Below are 20685 nucleotides of genomic sequence, written 5' to 3' on the forward strand. Positions count from 1 at the left end.
GAGACGTCTTACAGTGAAAGAGACCAATACATGAAGGAAGCAATTAAACAAAAAGGAATCGCAAATGGTGAACCCAAACCCGAAATGTGTTTCTGACGAAGCAAAAGCCGAAAATGAAATTAATAGAACAAACACAGATCGTAATCATAAAGGACAGGGTCTAGTCCTCTTCATATATGCTCGAGGTTGCAAGAGACTCTCGATGGCGCGTCAGAGTCTTCCAGTATCGTCATATAATCATCATCATCGAAAGACCTAGTCGATCCGGCTTGGAAAGCCCGAGATTGCCTGTAAGTCAGGGCCTTTTTTCAAGCTTGGAGGCATCAAGGTATCTCTTCCCTCGAAAAATCCAAAGGTCAACCATTCCGGCAAAAGGCAGCGGAGAAGGTCCATAATTTCCACGGGCAACCAGCGCTCCTGGGATTGACTTCCTTGGGCTATCCTTACCGATGGACAACGGTTGGTTTGACAACAACTGGCAGAAAGATCTCTTCCAGACGGATTGGTATATAACATGGTATAATCATGGCCAGGATGAAAGAAAAAAAATCATAATATGGTCGGGAGGATCCGAGATCCGTTGATCAAGGGCCAACGAATTTCACTCGACGATTGCGCCGGTCCTGGATGCGCTTCTCCGTGTCAAGATATAGATGGTCAAGATATTCCATTGCGGTAGCATCCTTCAGAATCTTGGCCACCTGCGTGCCGGCAGAAATAAGCTGAAGGACATTGCGGTCGTCCTTGATAGGCCTAGATTGATGCTTGGCAGCATGCCTCATCTCCAAGGAATTCTCCAGTATAGTGACTAACTGCTTGATCTGGCCATTATACAGGACTCTGGCGGGGATCCGCCGCTTGGTGGCCAGTCTCTTGAGGAGGTATACCCACTCAGTCCATTCACGGTCTGAGGGTACTCTCACCTGTCTCTTGTCCGGTTCTAGTGGGATTGGAAACTGGTACTTCGCGACGAAGTCAAATGCGCATTGCGATAGTCGGTCGTTCACTGAAGACAGGATACGATCTTGCTCTGAGACATCAAGATTAGTAGGCAGATGAGGTAGATCCCTTCCTTGCGCCGCAATCACACGCGGAGAGGGAGGCTCAAGTAATTGGTGGGGGCCGTCAAACTCATCCCGGTTAGATGGTCTCCTCTGTGAATGATATCGTGTTGTGCCCTTGAATCTATCGCCGGCCCGCCGGCTGTTACTCTCAACCATGTATTCTGGCGCTTCGAAGGATCTGGCGTACTCATATTCACGTCTAAGAGACTCCGCTGGCAATCGAGCAGGATGGTCCCACTCTGGAAAATGGGGGCTCGGGCGTGGTAGAGATGTTCCCGTCGGCGCAGCGATACTGGTATTGAGCTGGGAAGTCACCGGCAGTCCGCTGTAGGGCATGGAGAAGTTAAAGTCCGGAGAAATGGGCTTCAGAGACCTCGTGGCCGCATTCTGTGCGTCCAGTGAGCCCCGTTCAATATTCGGTGGTGACATCCTTTTGGAGCTGCTCATAAGTAAGCTTTTCCTCGGTAGAAGTCTATGCCGGAGAGGGTCATGAAGAGTTATACAAGATGAAGCGGTACCTTGGGTGGTAAACGATAGGCCGTTCACTGGGAGTCCCATACATCGGCGGCTGTTGGGCTGCAATGCCACTGCAAAAAGTGAGCATCTCACCAAATTTACTCAACTCCGTAGCATAAAAGGTTTGCGTTCGTGCTGACCTGTGGCGGGACCAAGAGTCATCACTACCAACTGACTGCGTACAGGAGCCACTGCTTCCTGTCGCCCTCGAAAAATAGCTGAAGCCAGAGGACATTGTGATCCAAGGAGGGGACAGAACGGGGGACATGAAGGTTGAGACTTATACTGGCTGGAATGGGACCGTGATGATAAATATGATAGGAGAAAGCTGAGTGCAAGATATCGCAACGAATCAATCCAGACAGTCGAAGACTGGATCTGACAACAGATTGCGCAGACGTCTCTGAGAACAAACGAAAGGGAACGAATGGCCGGGATACGAGCGATTTGTTGCAGGAGCCAGATAAGCTTTTAATCTCTGAACTGCGTGAGGTACGAAGAAGGATAGGACATGAGGAGCTCCACCAGAGTGGCGACTAGGAGACTCGATCACTCTGAAAAGCAACCCGTCCCTGTCAGAGAGCAATCGCGTGCCTGCCGGTAGTCATATAGGTCAGTTGTATACGGCGACAAAAGGATCTAACTTGGACCCATAACCAATCGAGGTTTGACCCCACAGTGCCTCGTTCGACTGACACGGCAAGCTAATAGGATCGATTGAGCCAGAGACGCCCGGAACTGCCAGGTCGACAATAATTAGGTCCTTGTAATAAGCAAAGCGGCATCCAAGTCAATGAGAAGGGAGCGAGTGGGGAGCTGCACGGGCATATTGGGGTACATGGCCATGGATGAACCCGGCTGCAAGAGGCAGCTAACCTCCCTCAGCAGGGCCGTCGCCAGCTCTCATGCGCTGATCACCACCCCAACCGCGGTTGTCAAGGCCAAAGAAAAGAGGAGTTGAAGGATTCAGTGATGCGTAGGGTTTTGGGCAGCAAGAAACCGGCCGGAGTCTGCAGGGAAGATGCATCCACTAAGTAAGAGACAGTCATAGCCAGGCATTTGACTCCATACAGGTCTATCCACCGGCATGTAGAGCGGGAGACTGCTTTTGTTTAGAGTTCCTGGGCACAGAACGAATGGCCCCGTTTTGTTGCTCTCTCTGCCTCGCCTGTGTGTTTTGTCGCCGGTATTGTTGCTCTTGCAAGGTATCCACTATCTTGAAATAGACTGAAGTGGGTGGCTGGATACTGACTGAGTCAGAAGAGAAGCAAAAAAGGGGCAGCAATCCAAAGGACTCATGATGGGGGGGGGTGGAGTACGAAGGAGTGACTGCAGACTTATTGAAGTTGACATGGAATTGATTGACAACTGCAGGCACGGGACAAGACCATCCGTTTCAGGCAAGGGCAGTGGATGCCTAGGTTTCCCCCATAGTATGGAGTCCCTCGCCCGGAACAGTGAAGCCATGATTACTTGTACCTCGAACTAATTGCATCAACCGAGCAATTAAAGCAAGCAAACCAACAAGCGCTGGCATGGAGAAATTAAGTTATTTTTCATCATGTTCTCCACTCACTATCCTCGGTGACAGTCTACTGGAAGTTATTCTATCGCTAGAGAATCACGGTTCAAGCAGCCTTGACTCGACCGAAGCCATTGAAGACCCAGCTTGAAGGTTGCTTGAACGGCTTCACCAAGTCGTATTGGAGAGGATCATGGCGCGCGCAGCCTTCTTGACAGTATTCCGGATGATAATCATCGACACACTTGAGATATACTGATGGGTGGGGCGGAAGCAGATATCAGTTGCTGCTCCATACTACCTCACGGGTGGCGGCCCAACAGTCAGATTTGAGTGTGGAGAGCTTACGGTTTTCAACCTGATTGACATTCACTCCCCTCGACAATGTTGGGCAGACACTTTGCTGCACGCCTGGTCGCCCAAGCCCAGAACGGATGTGTTGGCCCATTCTCCATTGGGTGTGGGGAATCTTCTTGCGGCTGCAATACTCATCTAGACCATTGGCGCACGGCAATAACTTCACTGGCTTATTGGCTATAAGATCATGCATTTCCGATCTTGAAAAGTAGAATGGAGCCATCTTATACTAATGGATTCCTTGACTGAACAGGTTGGTAGTGTCTCGGGTCATCATTGCCCGTTGACCAGGTGTGGGATTGAGGTTTGCAAGAGCAGGAGTTCCTCATCCGAACTGATGATCGGGAATCAAGGAAAAAAACGAGAAGGGAACGAATAAGCTCTTGTTATCGAAGGCGACCGGTGATCCGATCGATTGATCCAGGCGCAACTTGGAATGGTGAGACAATGCCGGAGTACGGGGTTTATGGTGTACATCATTGCGACCCAACGAGAAATCGCTAAGGCAACTTCCCGACAAAAGGGGCGAAACTGATTCGTGGATGTGCTTCTTCTCCCGGGCAAGGGAACTTGTCCTGCCATGATAAATCCATCCATGCTTTATGTCATTACTTGCACAACCCCCCAGTTTCACTGTCCTACATATGCCAGCCCTCGATGACTTATCCCGCAAAAACCACCCACCTCTGAGTGCTCGAGTTAGTTAGCAGCATATCAATTCTTGAGTTAACGCATTTGACCCGAGGCAAGAGTCACTGCTCAAATACGGGATCCAACACGAGATTCATGACTGAGTCATTGCCTTGACCTGTCGGCGATCGAGGCGAATATTCAACTGGCACCACAGTGATGAGTGACGAGTGGCAGCCTAACACTGTCATCCTGCGAAGTCTCCCCGGGATCACGTACTGACAACCAACTCCGAGAGGCTTGGCGGTCATATTGGCGAATATCGAGTGAGATTACTTTCCTTGATTCGAAATGCTGGGCAGCAAATCTCCATCTACCCGACATAGCAGCAGACCAGTGGCTGAGTCCATTGTGGTGTTAACAGCGTGCTACAGCCGGAGCGAAGAATCCAGAACAACACAGCCAGTCCCGACGGGGCTATGCGATGAACAGCTATCCATACGCCGGTATGTACCCAGTCATAAGACTGGAGGCGATCGTAGAAAAAGTTTCTTAAATTGTCACGACAAGCTATGTACAGATGAGTCCTTGTGGAGTTTCGGATTGAGCTAGCAGCAGAACCAGAAGAAGCTCTTCTTCATAAGGGAGCCGACCAGAATCTAACCACCGAGCTATGATGGTATGAAAAGACATCAGCAGACCGATTCTTGTCTGCTTCTCGTGTCTGAGGGATGCATCTAGCCATTTGGCAGTTGGCTGGGAGCCAAGAATCGACTCCCTCGAGCACAAGAAGGCAGGAATGCTGATTGCTACCAATTAGTCAAATCGCTGCATTACATGGTCTGGAGACATCCTAGAACAACTCAGCGGCCGTTTTGAAGCCGATAGCCGCCGTAAAGTGCATAGCCCTGATAGTCGGAGCTCGCAAGTCGCATGACTTTAGGTCAAAACCAGGGCAAGAGAATGAGCGGATTGAGTACCAAGCACCTTCCGATGCCCGCTGATCAGGAAGCGCTTCAGTCCAGACTTTGGTCGCCTGCAGTCAATGAACTGCGAGGCCAAACAGAAACCTAGGCTCCACGAAGCAGCAATATGAATGGTGCATAAAGGAAATGAGCTATGTTACTATACAAGGTATCCAACCAACAGTCGCAAATATAAAAACAAGAACATACACAGTATGCGAGGAGACACTGCGACTGGCCAAACTCCGGTTTAAATGCAAAGCCCAAGCAATTCTCAGACATGAAGTCCGCTCTTCTTCCGTAAGCTTATCGGACTCGGCACAAGACCAGACCGCCGCACTTTTTCTCCACACACTCTCTCGCCTCCATGATACCCTTGTCCGTCGAAAGGTACAAGCTCTCACCGGGCGACCGTAGCCCCTCGAGATAGGGGGTGTTATTACCCCGAACCACTTGCCGGAGAGTAGGAAGGTCCACGTAAACTCTCCGCTTAGGCGTGCTGACCATGGTCATCTTGCCCAGAACGGGCTCGCTGCGCCAGTACTTCATTCCGAGCCAGAGTCGTCTGGAGGCGACGTTGCTTTGGGTCACTGGTTCGATGTCCTGCGAGCTGGGGTGGCCAAGGAGATGGTGCGGTTCAGGAGGAGTCGGGCCTCCACGAACGACCGTGGAGAGGAATCCGTCATTTTGCAGAGCCAGGCATAGCTTCAGGTGTAGCTTGGTGTTGGGGATCGAGGCGAGTGAGAGGCGGGCCTTGGTGACATTGTTCAGGTGAGAGATAACGTGGCAAAGGTTGGCGAGCGACATCTTGAACCGGACAGTCGGAATCGGTGGACAAATAAATGTCCAATGGGATGAATATCAAACACGGTGCGCAAGGCAGGATAGGCCGCTGGCGAGGGGAGAAGGGTGAGCGACACAGCACAACCACAAGATGATGGCGCTTGAAATTTGAAGATCCGTACCTGCAAGAAGATCCACTGAGGTAATTGGGCTCTACTGCAGTCAGCAGGAGGTATGATCGTAAATCGCGTGCGGGCAGATAGAGTACCTCCGGACGATGCTGCGGGAAGCTCAGATGAAATTTTCGGAGAAACAAAAACACGGGCTCCGGGACGGATCTTGGTGCCTGAACTCTCAGGCATAAATATCATCATCTATAGGTCGATGGCGCAGCCAATCAAACATCACGTTCTGTAGCCGCCGGGCTTCTGCACGCTGCATCTCCTCACTTTGTCACCAGCCAGTCAATGGCCTTCCCTTCTACGGGGTGGTGCATGTATAAAATGTCGTCGCATTGCCTGGCCCTTTCCCCTATGGCTTTTTTATCTCTCACTTCCTTCCCGTATGCCTCAGTGGCGCATTCCCACCTGTTAACATTCGCATCAACAATAATCGCCGACTATGCCGCCGCTGCCGGGTGAGGAGCGAGTGCTGACTGTGTACGTTCTTGCAATGCTTCCTACCCCGCTCGACCAGGCTGACTGTCCTCCTGTAGCTTCGCCGACATCCATTACTATTTCACAGCACCAAGTCCAAGGCCTCGTCGTCACCGGTTCGACAAAGGCTCTTATCTATATCTCTACCAGAATGCCGGCCAGCGCAAGATCAGAATCGAAGTCGCGAACAATCCTGGGACTCCGGAACAGGATGCTTTCAATGGAGGTTAGCCGACGTTTCTATTCTCCGCGCTCTGCTTAGAGTACTGACCGGACGGTAGCTTTGGACAAGATCCATGTGCGACATTCAGCGCAATTCTCGAACCTGTGCACAATAACGGTGGACGGACAGTCGCAAAGTTCAGCGCACAATGTGCCTGCTTTTCCTCCCCCACCAGGTGCCGCAGCGGAATGGGAGCTAGCCGAGGATGAATCACAGAGCATGATGCGCCTCCATACTCTGGACATCTACTTCTGGACCGTGGACGATGCCAACCAGTTTCTCGATATCCTCGAGCGAGACCTGCCTGCAGCGCAGATAGAATCTGACCGGCATCCATATCTCCCACCGCCTCCAAGTACCGTCAGCTCGGTGGTTCAGCAGCTGGAGACAGTGGCTATTACCGACCCCGCATATCAGAACGGACAGACGCGCAACTCCCAAGCAGAAGTAGTCGCCAACCCCGCAACCAATTACCAAGCCATTGATCCATCCAGCGCCCTGCCACCTCCGCCTCCCTTGGCCGCTGCTCCGCCTCACCCGGGCCTTCAGTCTGTGTCAAGTGAGCAGCCACCAGCGGACTCTGTTATCCCTCAGTCTGCTCCTCTGCCGTACAACCCCGCCGCGCCAGCTGCCCCGGAACCCATCAAGCACCGTGAGAAGACCCCTCCTCCGGAAGACTACGCCACTGGCACCGGCCTCGCCGCCGCCGCCACAGCACCCGATCAAGAATTCCCATTTCCCTCTTCTGCGGCCCCAGTGTCACCGGGACTGTCGTCTCTGATCTCCTCCCCCGCCTCACCAGCACCACCATCCATGCCAGGAACCTACGCTTCCCCACCCCCAAGCACAGGCCTGAGCTTCTCTCCCTCGGTGACGCGGTCAGCCTCTATCTCCAGTCCGCCGGGAGTCCCGTCGTATCCACCTTCCTTCCTCTCCGGCGAGACCCCAGGATACCAGCAGCACCAGCAGCAGCACCAGCCGCGCAGCTCCCTAAGCAGCACAGGATCCAACTCCCTTACCGGTCCACCGCAAGCAACAACCATGACGTTCGCACCCCCACCCACCGAAGCACCCACAGCAGCAGCACCAGCAGCAACAACAACAACAATCATGACATTCGCCCCTCCACCTACGGAGACCGTCCCACCCACTCCCTTACAAACCCAGCCCCAGCCCCCGTATACACATCCGTACGGGCAATACCAAACCCAACCCGCACACACCACCCCACCACCCCCCATCCACCCGGCCGTAGCCATCGCCGGCTACTCCAACTACTCATACGAACAACAACCACCAGGCTCTAGCCCGAACCCACCGGCCGGATACGACATTCACCGACAGATGTACCGACCCACGGAGGCGGAGGCCAATTCGCGCCATCAGAAGTATGCCAAGGAGGCAATGAAGAACCCCGGGGACCGGCCGCAGACATTTGTGAAGAGCGCGTACCGAGTGGAGAATAGTGTGAATCGGTTTTTGAAGAAGTTGGAGAAGAGGTTATAGCTGCTGCTGCTGCTGCTGTTTCTCTGCACAAGGTATTTCTTTGTGGGGGGGAAGTGTATGTATCTGCTTTGCCGCTATCATATGAGGTTGGACGGTAATAATCCTTAGCCATCATTTCATCAATGGAGTTTTCAGGTTCCAAGTTGTCAGGACCTATTTCATTACGACTGAGCCCCTTGTAGTCAGGCATACCGACAGGTACGGTCCTCGGCATCATGTATTCTCCACACCGGCTCACGCACAGATCATAGATGAGCCACATCATATATACAGTGGCATTTCAGAATTGACACCTGAACCAAATACCCACCGCTGTCATCACAGTGCCTTCTTCCCCCCATCTCCCATCTCCTAATGAAACAACAAACTTTTAGTAAATTGATTGAGTGATCAACCAGCCAAGAATCCGATCAATCCCTCTTCAACCCCACCCTCCCCGTCTTCCTCAACCCCACAAACCCGACGACCGTACAAACCAACATAAACGCAAACATAGTCCAAAAGCTCGCGCGATACCCCTCCATCAGCGCGTGCTTGTCCTCCCCCTTCTGCGCGGAATTCTCCGCGGCGACGACAGTGGAGATCACCTGCAACACCGCCATGCCCAAGGCACTCCCGAACTGGGCCGAGGTGTTGAAGACGGCGCCGGCCAGCGCCTGCGTCGTGTCCGGGAAGCTGTCGGTGATGATGATCAGGCCCACGGTGTACAGGGCGTCGAAGCTGATGGGCTGCAGTAGCTGGGCGATGAAGGCGTTGGCCCAGTAGGGCCAGGCGGGCTGGATGACCGCCATGAGCAAGGGGGAACCGGCGCAGAGGATGGAGGTGATGGTGACGATCCAGAAGGCGGGGACGCGGTGGACGAAGACGCCAATGACAAAGTTCATGAGGACGCCGATAATGAGGCTGGGGAGGATGCGGATGGAGGCTTGCAGGGCGGAGAGGGATTGGATTTCTTGGAAGCTGTTTGGGTTCCGGAAAGAGGGGTGGGTTCGTTAGTTACCCTGAGGCAAATAGGGAAGAAAAGAGGGGCACTGGCGCAAACGTACTATAGACTCGCAAAGAGTTCCATCGAGTTGATCACCGCGTTGGACACGGCGATGGTCACACTGATACTACTGAATGACTTGTTGCGCCAGAGTGAGTTGGGAATGAGCGCGGGTTTGCCTCGCTGCACCCGGTGGTGCATCCACCCGACAAACGCTGGAAGGGCAACGGCCGCAACGCACAGAATCACGATGGCTTCGGCGGAGCGGATGCGAGATGGATCTGCGCTCAGGATGCTATGGTTATGGTTAGCTGTTGTCGTGAACGGAGATACCGTCGAAGAGTCCGCGGGGCGGGACGGGCTTACGCTAGCAGATAGCACACCAACGCCATAAAGGCCGAGGCCAGTCCCGCGCCAACCCAGTCAATCTGCGTCTTGATATTGTGCATCAGGTCGGCATGCCGATGCGTCTCGCTCTGCGGCACAGCCCACAGGCCGACGACTGCAAAGAACAAGGTGATTCCACCGGCCATGTACCAGCCGGCGCGCCAGCCGATGGTGTCCACGAGTACACCCCCAATCACCAGACCCAGAGAAAAGCCCAGGGGCTGGCTGAGTCCGAGACAGGAGAAGGCGAGGTTGCGGCCCTGGCCGGGCGGCAGGAGCTGGGTAATGATGGAGATGGACGAGGCCAGATGGAACGCCAGCCCGACGCCCTGCAGGGCGCGCAGCACCACCAGCTCGTCCCCGTTGCGCGACAACCCCTGTCCGATCATGAGCAGGCCGCTAGCGAACGAGCCAACAAGCTCAACCCATCGCGGGCCGATGGCATCGGCGATGGATCCCGCCAATAGCAGCGTCGAAGCGGTGGCTAGACTGCTCACGGACGAGGGCCAGAAGGAGAGTGAGGATGGCAGCTGGAGATCCTTGGTGATAGTCGGCAGACCGACCACGACGAGCCCATTGATCACGCTGGCGGTCAGCGTGACGGCCGACAGCTGGGCTATCACTACCGACTGTTGGAAGCGGAACTTGCGCGCTGCGGGCGACAGTGTGCTGTCGTTCTCGGAGGAAGGTATGATATCACTGCCTTCCAGCACTAGCGACTGTGCTGGAGTGGTCGTGGTAAGGGTAGTAGTGGTTCCCATCCTTGTGTGTCGCCCACAAAGGTTAGTTGCTCGTTGCTACCACGTTCTGTGCAGGGTGTGCAGGGTGTGCAACAGACAGAGTGTGGAACAAGTAGATTTTTTGACTCTGGGGAAGCGAGGCGGACTGGTGGAGTCCAAACACTTGATCCACTCCCTCAGGCTCACGGATCAAAAAACGACCAAGTGTCTCATGAGCGGGGAGCGTGTGAAAAGAACAGATTCCGATGCAGAAGCAAAGACTCCCTGAACCCCAGTGAAATGCTCTCAAACTCACAGACGATGGCATGAACAAATTTCTTGCTGCTGACCCACAGGGGCCCATCTTCCAAAGCCAGAACCATGATTTCTGGCTCTCGGCTCGGGCTTCCTCCGGCTCTGTATTAGCCGAGCAAAGTAGTCGGCAAATGAGTAGCAGATCATATTTGTGTCGTATACTTCGTTGTACCTTGTTCGCCTTGTTCGAACTGGCGGAAGAAGAAGAGTTCGTGATGAGATGCTGACTTGTCGGGCACAAATCAGTCAACATTTTTAACCCCGGACCAATTCGGCGCTAAGCCCTATATCGATCTTATCTTGCATGGCCCCTCAATTGCATTGAACGGAGATTTTTCAAAACAAACAGACAAGTACAGGTCCCTACAGTCCAGATTTATTACATCAGCCTGGGCCTTTCTACGGTCCAATATCAAACCAGATACGCAGCACAAACAGAATCAAAATCCTATCTGAAACCCCAGTACATATGCAACACGCAGTACTCCGTACACAGCGCTAACTATCAAGATCGACGAATCCCGAAACAACTCCACCGGACAATGCACGACTTGCTACCATCGGCGGTCTTGCTCCTCGGAGAGAACAAGTAGCTTGCTAGAAACGAAAGAAGAGAAGCAAAAATGAGGAACGGGAAGCAGGCAGTGGACTAGCAAAAAGAGGCATGTGGGAACAAGCACAGGTACCTGGTCACATCACAATTACCAAGGGTATAAGAAAGATATGTAACGAGAAACGAAGAGTATCTAAGATTGTTTTTATTCGAGCCCGAGTGCAGCTAGCAGTCATGTTGCTGACGGTCCGACTCTCCGGTCCGCCTCAGTTGAGAGCAAGCTTATCCATATCAAGGTCGACCTCGTCGGAAGCCTTCATGGGTGTCTGTTCAGAGGTCTCAGTGGCAGGATCCGCATGACCTTCAACAGGTGCAACCTTCTCAGCCGAAGTCTCCGGCTCAGGAGCATCATTTGCGGGCGGCTCAGCGACCGAAACGGCGTCATCTTCGGAAACGGAAGGGAGAGATTCAACAACGTGCTCCTGAATGGGAGCCGGCTGCTCGGTGGTCTCGACGCCATTGGAGATGACGGCACTCTCAGCTGGGGCTTCCGTCACAGGGGCAGCAACCTCTTCCACCACTAGCGGCTTAGGCTCCTCGTCAACCGCCAATGTCTGGATAGGAGTCTCCTCGGATACGTTGGCCTCGGGCTCTGCAAGCTGCGCCTGAAGGGCCGCATGCGACTTCGCTGTTTCCTCCGTGGAAGTATCTTGCTCGGGCTTGGGCTTAGGCTTCTGCGGCTCGGCGGAGGCTCCATGCTGCTTGCCATGATCAGGCTTGGTCAGGCGTGGTGGACGACTTTCCAGCTTGGAAGGAACCCGCCGCGGAGCTTGAACTGTTTTGGCCGGGCGTGGAGGACTCTTGATCTCCACCTTGTCATGCGACTTGCTGGCAGAACTTGCTGTCGGACGCATCATTCTTGCCAAGAAGCCCTCATCCACTGGCTTAGAGCTGGTGGTGCTCGTTCGTGAGTGTGGTCTCTCAGGAGGGGAGGCGCGAGGGGCTTGCTTGCGCAGACTGGCCGCAGTCGGAGTGATGGCGCGACGCTGCGTGGTGGTGCTTGCATTCTTCAGTGAAGAGGGCTTGCGCGATAGGGGAGCAGCAGGCGTGGCTGCGGGCGCCTTCTTGGCCGCCGCCGTTGCGGTCGACGTGGGGGCCGAAGGGCGAGTTGACGTAGACACCTGTCGAGTGGTGCGAGAAGCACTCGAGGCCGTCGGCTTAGTCAAGTCTCTTGCTGACGCAGAAGGACGCACGGTTCGGGTGGCAGGCTTAGTCGGGGGGTTCAAAGATGCCCGGCTTGACTTATGAGTTGCAGTCTTAGCTGGCTCGAGCGAAGTAGGCTTCGCGTTGGAAGATGGTCTGGACGTGCGGATAGTTCTGGTCGTATGGTCGGCAGGCTTGGCTGGGGAGGTTGGCGTACGAGGATGGGCAGGCGACTTCGCAGCAGGCTTCGCAGGAGCCGCCCTTTTGGCTACCTGAATCGCAGCTGGGCGCGGGGCTGCGGGTTTCTTTGGCGATGGGGTGTTTGATACGGCTGCAGTGGGCTCGGTAGTATCATCGGCAGGAGTGTTCTCTTTATCCTCCGAGGGCTTGGCTTCCTCCACAACAGGCGTAGCAACTTTTTCCACGGTGGGCTTTGGTGCTATCTCAGACTCTGTCGCTGACGGAGCAGAGGTTCTCCACGAGAACCCGTTTCCCGTAGGAGATAGCGGGCTCTTCAATCCACCTTCCATGTCGTCCGAGTGAAAGCTCCTCACTCGAGTCGGGCCGGCCGGGCTGTCGCTGCGCACACTGACACTGCGCAGACCCGCAAGGGGATTGGGCTGGGTGGCCCCGTCGACAGCAACGAAGCTCGCACGGACTTTGGACAGAGGCCTCACCGAACCCGAGTTATCAGAGCCAGCGGGTGACCGGCCTCGCGATGGTGGTGAGGGAGCACTGGTCTGGTTGTTTTCGAACTTAGCAAGCAGGCTCCGCACGCCTGGATGACCGCCGGTGTCATTCATGATGATTGCTGGTCGGTAATAAAAGAAGTGCGGGCGCGAGATGTCAGGAGACAACTGGAGTGTGCGGATCGTCCCGACCGGGCGGATGCCAGGGGATCGACGGAGGGAGCGGAGTTGACGGGGGGAGGAGACGAAAAGGGAGGCAGGCAAGGGCGTAGATAATAGTAGAGACGATCAATGGCAGAAGGATAGCAGTGAAGCTACAAAGGAGGAAGTTCGAACGCGCTCCAGGAGAGAGCGTGTGACGTGATATAAACAGAGGCCAACAACAACAACAACAAACCAAACGGGAGGGAGACGTGGTTCGGGTTTGTGGTGGTGGGGGGGGGGTTTCCCAAAGCTAGTGAGACAGGTCAGAGATGGGAGGAAATAGAACCATGGTGGTGAGCATGGAGGAATGCCAATGATCCAAGCAGGGGGGCTTGCGATGTTCTCAGCAACAACCACACCCAGGTAAGAATAAGAGAAATGTGAAGAGAGACGACGAAGGAGGGAAAGAGGAAGAAGAGGAAGAAGAGGAAGAAGAGAGCAGCAACAACAGCAAGAGCCGTAGAAGAAAGAGGAGCAGGAGGAGAAAGGAAGGGAAGCAAAAGGCGAGAACGGGTCGAAAAGTGGAGTAAGAAAAGTGGCGGCAGCCTCAGGCACGCGGTTTTCAGGGGTCGGATCCGCGGCTTCACATTGATTGAAACAAGAAACGAAAGAACAGTAAAGAACAACTATACATTTTAACATACAGTCATAGTTCATTTCCAATTATCCATCCCTCTCTTCCTTCTTTTCTCCTTCTTATCCTCGCTGGAGATGAGACTATTGCAATAAATAGTCTCATGCACTATTGGTCTCCCTCACGGAGTAAAGCGGTGGTCAACTTTCTCTCTCGATCCTTTTCACCCTTGGCGCCCTTGAACAAATGATGACGCTATTGCCAACAGCTTTCTCATCTCCCTCTCCCCTCGAAGGTCATTGCTGACGCAGATCGAAGCCGCATGAAACGGCCCTCTGGGGACTATGAAACGGTCAACTCAGTGCTTGGAACCTGTTCTTTTCCACCCGAATTCAACCTGCTTCAGCCAGAAACAGACCTAACTTAACCCATTGTCGCATAAATCCGCCCCTCTCCCCTCCTCCCCGGATGGAAACTCTCGATTCAGACGCGCGCTATTCTCTCTTCTGTATCTGTATACTACTACTACTAGTGGCCGAGCTCCCTGCAATCTCCTGCAGTGCGCCGACGTCTCCCCACACCCCTAAAGGCCAGCTTGCAGCTCCCTCGAGCGAATTAGAAGCCATGGTCCATCACCACTGTCTGAAAGGCACACACACATACGCACATGCGACACTGCATGCATCGCTTCCCAGCACTTGCAGACAGACACCCTTCCCCCCGGGCCAGCATGGCCCTTAGCTTTCCTTAGTAATGAACACAGGGTGGTCAGGAGACATGTGCCATCCCCTCCAAGCGGTCCGCAATAACGCTTATGTATGTATGGCATTGTTGGCACTGACAGTCGGGGGGTCATATTGGTTCAGTGCTTCCCACATGACAATTGCATGTTGTGGTGGCTCTGCTTTGGTACCTGGCCATCGTGTCCCTGCATTAGAGAACAAAAAATTGAAAAAAAAAAGGGTCGCAGGATTGGAACCAAACGATGGAGACGATCGTAATACCATTGACACCGGACTGTGCTTTAGTGCTTTTCTAGAAATATTCGTCGAAGGATTCTGCTGGCTTTTAGTGCTTGCTCTAATGAAGGATTCTGACCAACCCCCCGGTCGCCCAGAGATGACAGGTGACACTCAACACCTCCTTTTCTGTGTTGCTCTGCGAGTGACTGTCCAGGGAGATATTGCGCTGGTTTGCGTGGCCGTGCACAAGATGTTTTACTGACTTAGTCTTGCAATTGCTTCGATCATGACTTGGACGTTTCACACAAAGTCAACATACAAAAGTATTCATACACACAGTACTCCGTACTCGTACTCAAAGCAAGACACAACAATCGTTTGCCGGGCCAACCCTTCCGCCCCCACGCGGGATCAACCTTATCCAAGGCATGAAGTTGAAATGAACAGCATCATCTTCTGTTCATCATCTAAATCTGGTAGGTCGTAGGGTATGTATAATCAACTTGATGTCTACTCATGATAGTGATCTGGTATCATAAGCAGGATGATGAGATGATGCGCCTCGTAACAATAATTTCAAATTTATAGTTTGAATCATCATAAATCAGGTCCAACCAGCAATGCGCAAAACAAGATCAAGTAAAACAGGTATCATCTATAAATGCACTCCGACAGTCATTTCATTCAGGTAAAAAGCCCCAATTTTTAGGTTAGAACAGCCTTGTAAGCACCAAATGCTTATAGGTCAGCCGGGTCCGAAGGCAGCAACACCTGCATATCCGCGACCCCATCAACAACCCCATCAGGCTCGTCCGTGAGAATGCCAATCCCGCTGTCCAGGCGCTTACGGTGTTTACCCCGGCCGACCTCGACATCGACATATTTGGTAATGCTGACTGGGGTGATAGGCTCGCTGCCCAGAGTTGTACTCTCCGAATGCAGCTCGTCGGACTGAAGCTCCCAATTGGCGGCGCGGACCTTAGCCTTGCGACGTTCGTTGCTGACCGTATCTTTCATGAAGGTGAATGCACGCGCTTGCTCCGCAGCCCATGTCTCCAGGAGGTTGTCTCTGGCCTCCATCTCGAGCTGCAGCTGGTGCTCCAAGCCCACGTTGCTCTGCCGCAAACGATCGATCTCTGACTTGGCCTCTGCAAGGGAGGTGTTGAGCTCTGCCACGACGACGTTGAGGGATCCGACTTCCTTGTCGCATCGCTGAAGTTGCTCCGCTGCTTCCTGCTTGAGATCCTCAATTGCCTTCTGACGCGCCGATTCCAACTCTTCCACTTTGGCAGTCAATTCGCACGATCGCGTGCGATTCTGTTCGACGGTGCCTTCTAACGCCCGAATGCGCGCCTGACACTCTGCAACCTTGGTCTCGGCGGCACAACGGGCGCTTTCTTGCTCCGTGACCTGTGACTGAAGCTTGGACACCTGCTGACTGTGGATCTCACTGTTCCTGGCTTTATCTGACTCCAGTTCGGTGACCAGTGTTTCTAGTCCCTTGATCTCCTCGCGATACCTTCCAAGTGCAGTATTGAGGCGATCAATGCCCACAGCTTGTTTCTCGCCTTCCTTCTCTAGTTCGCGCATCCGCATCCGTGTATGAAGCATGTCACTGGCAGAGCTGGCAATAGACTCTTCCAGGTCAGTAATCTTCTTGCTCGCGTCTTCATAACGAGCCAGGAGGATGTCGAATTGGCCACGGAGGACCCTTTCGCGATCACCCGATCCTGACGCTCTTGCTTGCTCATCTCCTAGGTCCCTTATCAGCACCTCAACACGTTTGACCAGCGCACTTAGAGTAGCACAGCCGTCATTGAGACCGATATTCGGTGTCTCTCCCGGTAATGCTCGTTCGAGACGCAAGCGCGCAGAACGAAATTGGTCGCGCATCTCAGAGACGATCTCTTCAGTGTGTCCTCCTGGAAACCCCAGACCCGACAATTCTTCCTTGATGGAATTCAAGGATTCCGTGGCATCCGAAGCTCGACCCAGTGTCTGATTCAGACTGGGTATCAGATGGTCTACGAAGTCTGGTGGTGGGGAGGCTCGATGGAGATGAGGCTCAAGGGCTGTCCCACTGAAGGACCCAATGCGAAATCGACAAGCTTCAAAAAGAGCCCGTTTTTCTCTTCGGGCGGCTTCTAGGTCTGCATATAGGCCACTCATCTCTGCATCTGAGTCATGGCCAGCAAGGGAAACTTGGGTATCCGCATCGGCATTCGGACTCCCACTTCGCAAAAGCCTATAGTCATGGGAACTAAAACATTGGCTCTTTCCCTTCAAGGATCTCGGATCTGGGGAGGTCGACATGAGCATTGTTTCGTCGCCGAGTGCGCTTTCATTGATGATGATTGTGTCGCTCTCTGTGTTAGCCACGCTGACGGTGTCTACCTGATCATCTCTGGCAAAGCATAGTTCATTTCTCAAACGACGATCCTCAGACTCCAGATGCTCGGCTAGTGAATGAGGGAGGGCGCGTGCTCGTTCGTCAAGCGACTCGAGCGAGGCAGCCTCTGAGCTGCCCTCGGTTCGTTTGGCTGATTCTAACTCCTGTTTCAACAAGTCACGTTCTCGGAGCAATGACTGCACGGTCCGCTCAAATCGTGCAACGTCCCTCTTCTCACGCTCCAACTGGTTGATCTCATCGCTCAACCCTACTCGCCGGATTCTCCGTTGAGTCCGCGAGTCCAGGAGTTGTCGAAGTGGCGTAAATTGAACGACCACTTCCGACTTTGCTGATTGTGAGGCTGCCGGTGAGCTCGATTGAGAGCGGGCTCGCGGGAGTGGGGTCGAACGGCGTCGTGCGCGGCGACTCGGGGAGCTATTCAACGGATCTATATCTGCTCGTTCTTCGAAAGAGGTGCGTAGCATGGCGGGGGTGAGCCCAGTCCCATAGTCTGAGCCATTGTGCAGCTGGGGGCCTGGATCGGAGAAGCGGACCTTTTTCCGAGACTGTCGCGGGGTCTTGGAGCCATTACTAGTTTGACGAGTCGCTCGATGACAGGCTGAGAGTTGAGGCTCTGGACCGGAAACAGAACCGACCCGGCGTTTGCGCCCGGACTGCTGTCTTGTCTCCACGACCATTGCGTACTTATTGGGCTGGAGGGGGGAAGGGGTTTATGCGCTCAAGGTTGTACAGTCAACAGTAAAGAAAATCAGAATGAGAGTCCAGTCCCGAAATTCCAACACATGGAAGTTTTGATAGTTTATACCACTTAGCAACGAAGGCAACAGAGCGCGACAAAGTATGGAATCGCAGGCAACAGGGGGGAGTATATTTTGATATGGTTTTACCCCATCAGGTAAGGGGTGGATCGTGCCTAAGTTCAGTTCCTTACGCGTGATTCCTGATTGGGAATTCGTAAACAACGGCCCCTCGGAGGTGCCTTGCGCCTCAGGTATCAGTAATCAGTTTGATCAGGTGACTGTCCCCGTGGCTGGCGATTGAGGCCGGCAATTTTGGCCGAGGGATGTGGAGTCCTTCATAATTGTAGTTAACTAGGTAAGTAGTTAACTTAATGACAGCGATTCTGTGTCATCAGCTGGACGGCTGTTCAATTGGTGGATAATAGGTCGGGCACTTATCAAGAAGACATGGCTGCTGCTGCTGCTGCTATCTTATCGCCCGCACAGCATGCAGTCAGCAAAAGAACTGGGCTCTGCACTGGGATTAATCGATCAATCATTGCTATGTTTGTTCCCATTGATGAAAGTCACTGCAGACTCTGACTCAAAGACAATTGCGCGAGCTCCCCTTACATGGCTCCGAGACAACTGTCGTGGTAACAGCGTTGCACGGTCTCTGCTGCGTGGGTGATGAGGTGATGCGGGCCTACTGCGGGTGATGTCATGCGATCTGGCCCTCTTCCCCTCGCCAGTCGGACGTAGCAACATCGCATCGTCCGAGACTAACCTGAACATGCAGCCGATCGTCTTTGTCTACTAGATATCTTTTCCCAGAACCCAACTCCCTCTGCCAACCACACAATACTAATCATTTGGGCGCCTTACCACAAGCTCCGTTCACTCTCCATTGCCCTCCTGTTTGCCCCCTTCCCGCCCGAGCCACTACTGCGATGGCCACTGCGTCTGCAGATTGGTACTCGAGGCAGATTGCCTTCGGTGAACCACCACAGAGCTCGACACATCAGAAAAACGGCCTCCAGTCGTCGATCGCCGACCTTACCTCCGAAGCCGAAGATATCATTATGGAAGGCTCCATTTTGACGCTGCCGCCTGAACTTGTCCAGCAGATTTTGTCTTATCTTTCAGCGCAAGAGCTGGCTCGTGTAGCCGTCACATGTCGCTCTCTCGCTGAGCACGTCGACAACGAGCTGCTGTGGTTAAATCTGATCAACTCTTATTTACCCGAGCCGATCCATGACCCTGGTCTGTTCGACTCCTTTCGTAGCCTCTACATTGCCCACCATCCCTGTTGGTTTATTCCGAAGCATAAAATCTGGTTCTCCGACACCGAGCATACGGGAAATCTGATTCTGGCGCGCTATGATCATCGGCGAGGAGTCATCGAGGCATACCGGGTGATCGCAGAGCGCCGCTCTCACCAGTTCCAAATATGGGACTGGAACCCAGACGTGATCATCCAGAGCTTCGATCCCAGGGTAAGTCTATGGTTGGACGACCCCGTCCTTCTCCTGAAAACCCAGCGCGAGGGGCGGCCACACTATCTGCACGGCGAGATTCGCATGCCGATGCCTCTGGAGATGCAGCATGTCTTCAATGCATTCTCACCCTGCTCCAAATATCTGCCGCCAAACCTCGATGCCAGTAAACAGTGGCCACCACCGACGATTCCAAGTACTCACCGAGTCTATCGCGACGTGGAACTGCAGTTACCGGACTGGGAGCGTAACCCTCGACGGCTGGAGGAGATGTCCGAGTACGGGTTCCGGATCCGGAGATGGGCGCATTTCCGGCTAGGGATTCCTATATTCACGGCAGGGCGCAACGAGACCCTCTCGACCTTCGCCACGCTTGACCCCGAAGTGTATACGCCGACTGAGCGCAAACCCTATCAAGGCATTTGGGTCGGCGATTATTCAGCCCATGGGTGCGAGTTTCTGCTCATCCTCCAACGCGACCGCCGGAATGAATCGCCTAGCGCGGCCCAGCCGTCTGATGGCGACGAGCCGACGCTGCAGGGCAGCCTAGAGGCTGTCAAATTAACAGGTGATCCTAATGTACCCCGTGGGGAGATCTCGTTCGCAGCGGACGAAATCGGGCCTGAAGGCCTGGTGCGTATCGCCGACGAAGGCCTTTTCCAAGGGGCAAGGATTGTGCGCAGCCGAGGCCATGTGGCGGGCCTCGGCTTCCGTGATGGTAAGTACACCATTGACTCTCAACTGAGGTTGAATGACCTACTAACCGGATGTCAAGACACGTTTATCTCCTCCCAGCTGATCCTACTTTCAACAGACTGTGTGGCTCATTATTGGGAAACGATGGGCCATATTTCTTACTACCGCCGACTCGATATAGATGCCCTCCTACAAACGTGAAGCAATCCTTACTTTTACCGTGTGAGCGAATCATGTCATATATCTACTCCGCTCCAATTTCATGGTCGACGGACCTTCAAACTGCATCCCTCTGGTGGTATGAATATTCAAGTACGTTATCCTTTGAGGTAACGGAAAAAAGCCAGAGCCGGGCAGCATGACGCAGTATGTACCCTCGCGCTGGCAGAAAGATTCTGGCTTTCACGAGGCAAGACATGAAGCACGTCAGACGCGACGCAACCGCTACAGCACACTGGGTGACCCAACCACAAGACGGAAGATGGCTGTAGCCAAGATACAAGTCAATGGTTGGTAGAATGAGCAGAGATGACGGGATGCTTCTTTGCTGT

The 20685-nt window shown here is 53.6% G+C and overlaps 8 protein-coding genes across 8 annotated transcripts; 2 read left to right on the forward strand and 6 right to left on the reverse strand.

The window, feature by feature from the left end:
- Positions 1–489: 489 nt before the first annotated feature.
- Positions 490–2110, reverse strand: BP01DRAFT_118897 (uncharacterized protein). Its single transcript, XM_025570374.1, has 3 exons — positions 1721–2110; positions 1583–1651; positions 490–1503 (listed from the first exon to the last, which is right to left on the reverse strand). Exons 1-3 carry the CDS (start codon positions 1846–1848, stop codon positions 585–587), a joined length of 1116 nt encoding a protein of 371 aa, XP_025435016.1. The 5' UTR covers positions 1849–2110; the 3' UTR covers positions 490–584.
- Positions 2111–5168: 3058 nt separating this feature from the next.
- BP01DRAFT_353352 (mitochondrial 37S ribosomal protein uS8m) lies at positions 5169–6087 on the reverse strand. Its single transcript, XM_025574165.1, has 2 exons — positions 6020–6087; positions 5169–5946 (listed from the first exon to the last, which is right to left on the reverse strand). The coding sequence occupies exon 2, from the start codon at positions 5859–5861 to the stop codon at positions 5361–5363; it is 501 nt and encodes a 166-aa protein (XP_025435017.1). The 5' UTR covers positions 5862–5946; positions 6020–6087; the 3' UTR covers positions 5169–5360.
- A 371-nt stretch (positions 6088–6458) lies between these two features.
- Positions 6459–8222, forward strand: BP01DRAFT_379428 (uncharacterized protein; the record flags this gene model as incomplete). Its single annotated transcript, XM_025577151.1, has 3 exons — positions 6459–6496; positions 6553–6719; positions 6775–8222. 3 exons carry the CDS (start codon positions 6459–6461, stop codon positions 8220–8222), a joined length of 1653 nt encoding a protein of 550 aa, XP_025435018.1.
- A 173-nt stretch (positions 8223–8395) lies between these two features.
- Positions 8396–11111, reverse strand: BP01DRAFT_119487 (putative MFS transporter). Its single transcript, XM_025570378.1, has 4 exons — positions 10630–11111; positions 9574–10356; positions 9269–9502; positions 8396–9182 (listed from the first exon to the last, which is right to left on the reverse strand). The coding sequence occupies exons 1-4, from the start codon at positions 10773–10775 to the stop codon at positions 8633–8635; spliced, it is 1713 nt and encodes a 570-aa protein (XP_025435019.1). The 5' UTR covers positions 10776–11111; the 3' UTR covers positions 8396–8632.
- A 336-nt stretch (positions 11112–11447) lies between these two features.
- On the reverse strand, positions 11448–13187 carry BP01DRAFT_362753 (uncharacterized protein; the record flags this gene model as incomplete). The annotated part of the gene is made up of 1 exon (XM_025576237.1): positions 11448–13187. The coding sequence occupies one exon, from the start codon at positions 13185–13187 to the stop codon at positions 11448–11450; it is 1740 nt and encodes a 579-aa protein (XP_025435020.1).
- An 87-nt stretch (positions 13188–13274) lies between these two features.
- BP01DRAFT_119023 (uncharacterized protein) lies at positions 13275–14269 on the reverse strand. Its single transcript, XM_025570376.1, has one exon. It carries the CDS (start codon positions 13932–13934, stop codon positions 13362–13364), a length of 573 nt encoding a protein of 190 aa, XP_025435021.1. The 5' UTR covers positions 13935–14269; the 3' UTR covers positions 13275–13361.
- A 1282-nt stretch (positions 14270–15551) lies between these two features.
- BP01DRAFT_371221 (uncharacterized protein) lies at positions 15552–17900 on the reverse strand (the record flags this gene model as incomplete). Its single annotated transcript, XM_025576653.1, has 1 exon — positions 15552–17900. The coding sequence occupies one exon, from the start codon at positions 17898–17900 to the stop codon at positions 15552–15554; it is 2349 nt and encodes a 782-aa protein (XP_025435022.1).
- Positions 17901–18450: 550 nt separating this feature from the next.
- On the forward strand, positions 18451–20335 carry BP01DRAFT_362755 (F-box protein; the record flags this gene model as incomplete). The annotated part of the gene is made up of 4 exons (XM_025576238.1): positions 18451–18625; positions 18777–19438; positions 19484–20156; positions 20214–20335. 4 exons carry the CDS (start codon positions 18451–18453, stop codon positions 20333–20335), a joined length of 1632 nt encoding a protein of 543 aa, XP_025435023.1.
- Between the last annotated feature and the right edge of the window lie 350 nt (positions 20336–20685).

The sequence above is a fragment of the Aspergillus saccharolyticus genome (assembly GCF_003184585.1).
Source record: "Aspergillus saccharolyticus JOP 1030-1 unplaced genomic scaffold BP01scaffold_3, whole genome shotgun sequence".
Taxonomy (NCBI): Eukaryota; Fungi; Ascomycota; class Eurotiomycetes; order Eurotiales; family Aspergillaceae; genus Aspergillus; species Aspergillus saccharolyticus.

Bases quoted from the DNA above. Each gene is read 5' to 3' on its own strand.
- BP01DRAFT_118897 (XM_025570374.1), bottom strand. From the start codon at position 1,848: ATGTCCCCCGTTCTGTCCCCTCCTTGGATCACAATGTCCTCTGGCTTC. The intron at 1,652-1,720 runs GTCAGCACGAAC...CACTTTTTGCAG, and splicing joins GACTCTTGGTCCCGCCACAG to TGGCATTGCAGCCCAACAGC. The intron at 1,504-1,582 runs GTACCGCTTCAT...ACTTATGAGCAG, and splicing joins CCTATCGTTTACCACCCAAG to CTCCAAAAGGATGTCACCAC.
- BP01DRAFT_353352 (XM_025574165.1), bottom strand. From the start codon at position 5,861: ATGTCGCTCGCCAACCTTTGCCACGTTATCTCTCACCTGAACAATGTC.
- BP01DRAFT_119487 (XM_025570378.1), bottom strand. From the start codon at position 10,775: ATGATCTGCTACTCATTTGCCGACTACTTTGCTCGGCTAATACAGAGC. The intron at 10,357-10,629 runs GTGAGTTTGAGA...GCGACACACAAG, and splicing joins ATTTGTTCATGCCATCGTCT to GATGGGAACCACTACTACCC. The intron at 9,183-9,268 runs GTACGTTTGCGC...GAACCCAAACAG, and splicing joins GAACTCTTTGCGAGTCTATA to CTTCCAAGAAATCCAATCCC.
- BP01DRAFT_119023 (XM_025570376.1), bottom strand. From the start codon at position 13,934: ATGAACTATGACTGTATGTTAAAATGTATAGTTGTTCTTTACTGTTCT.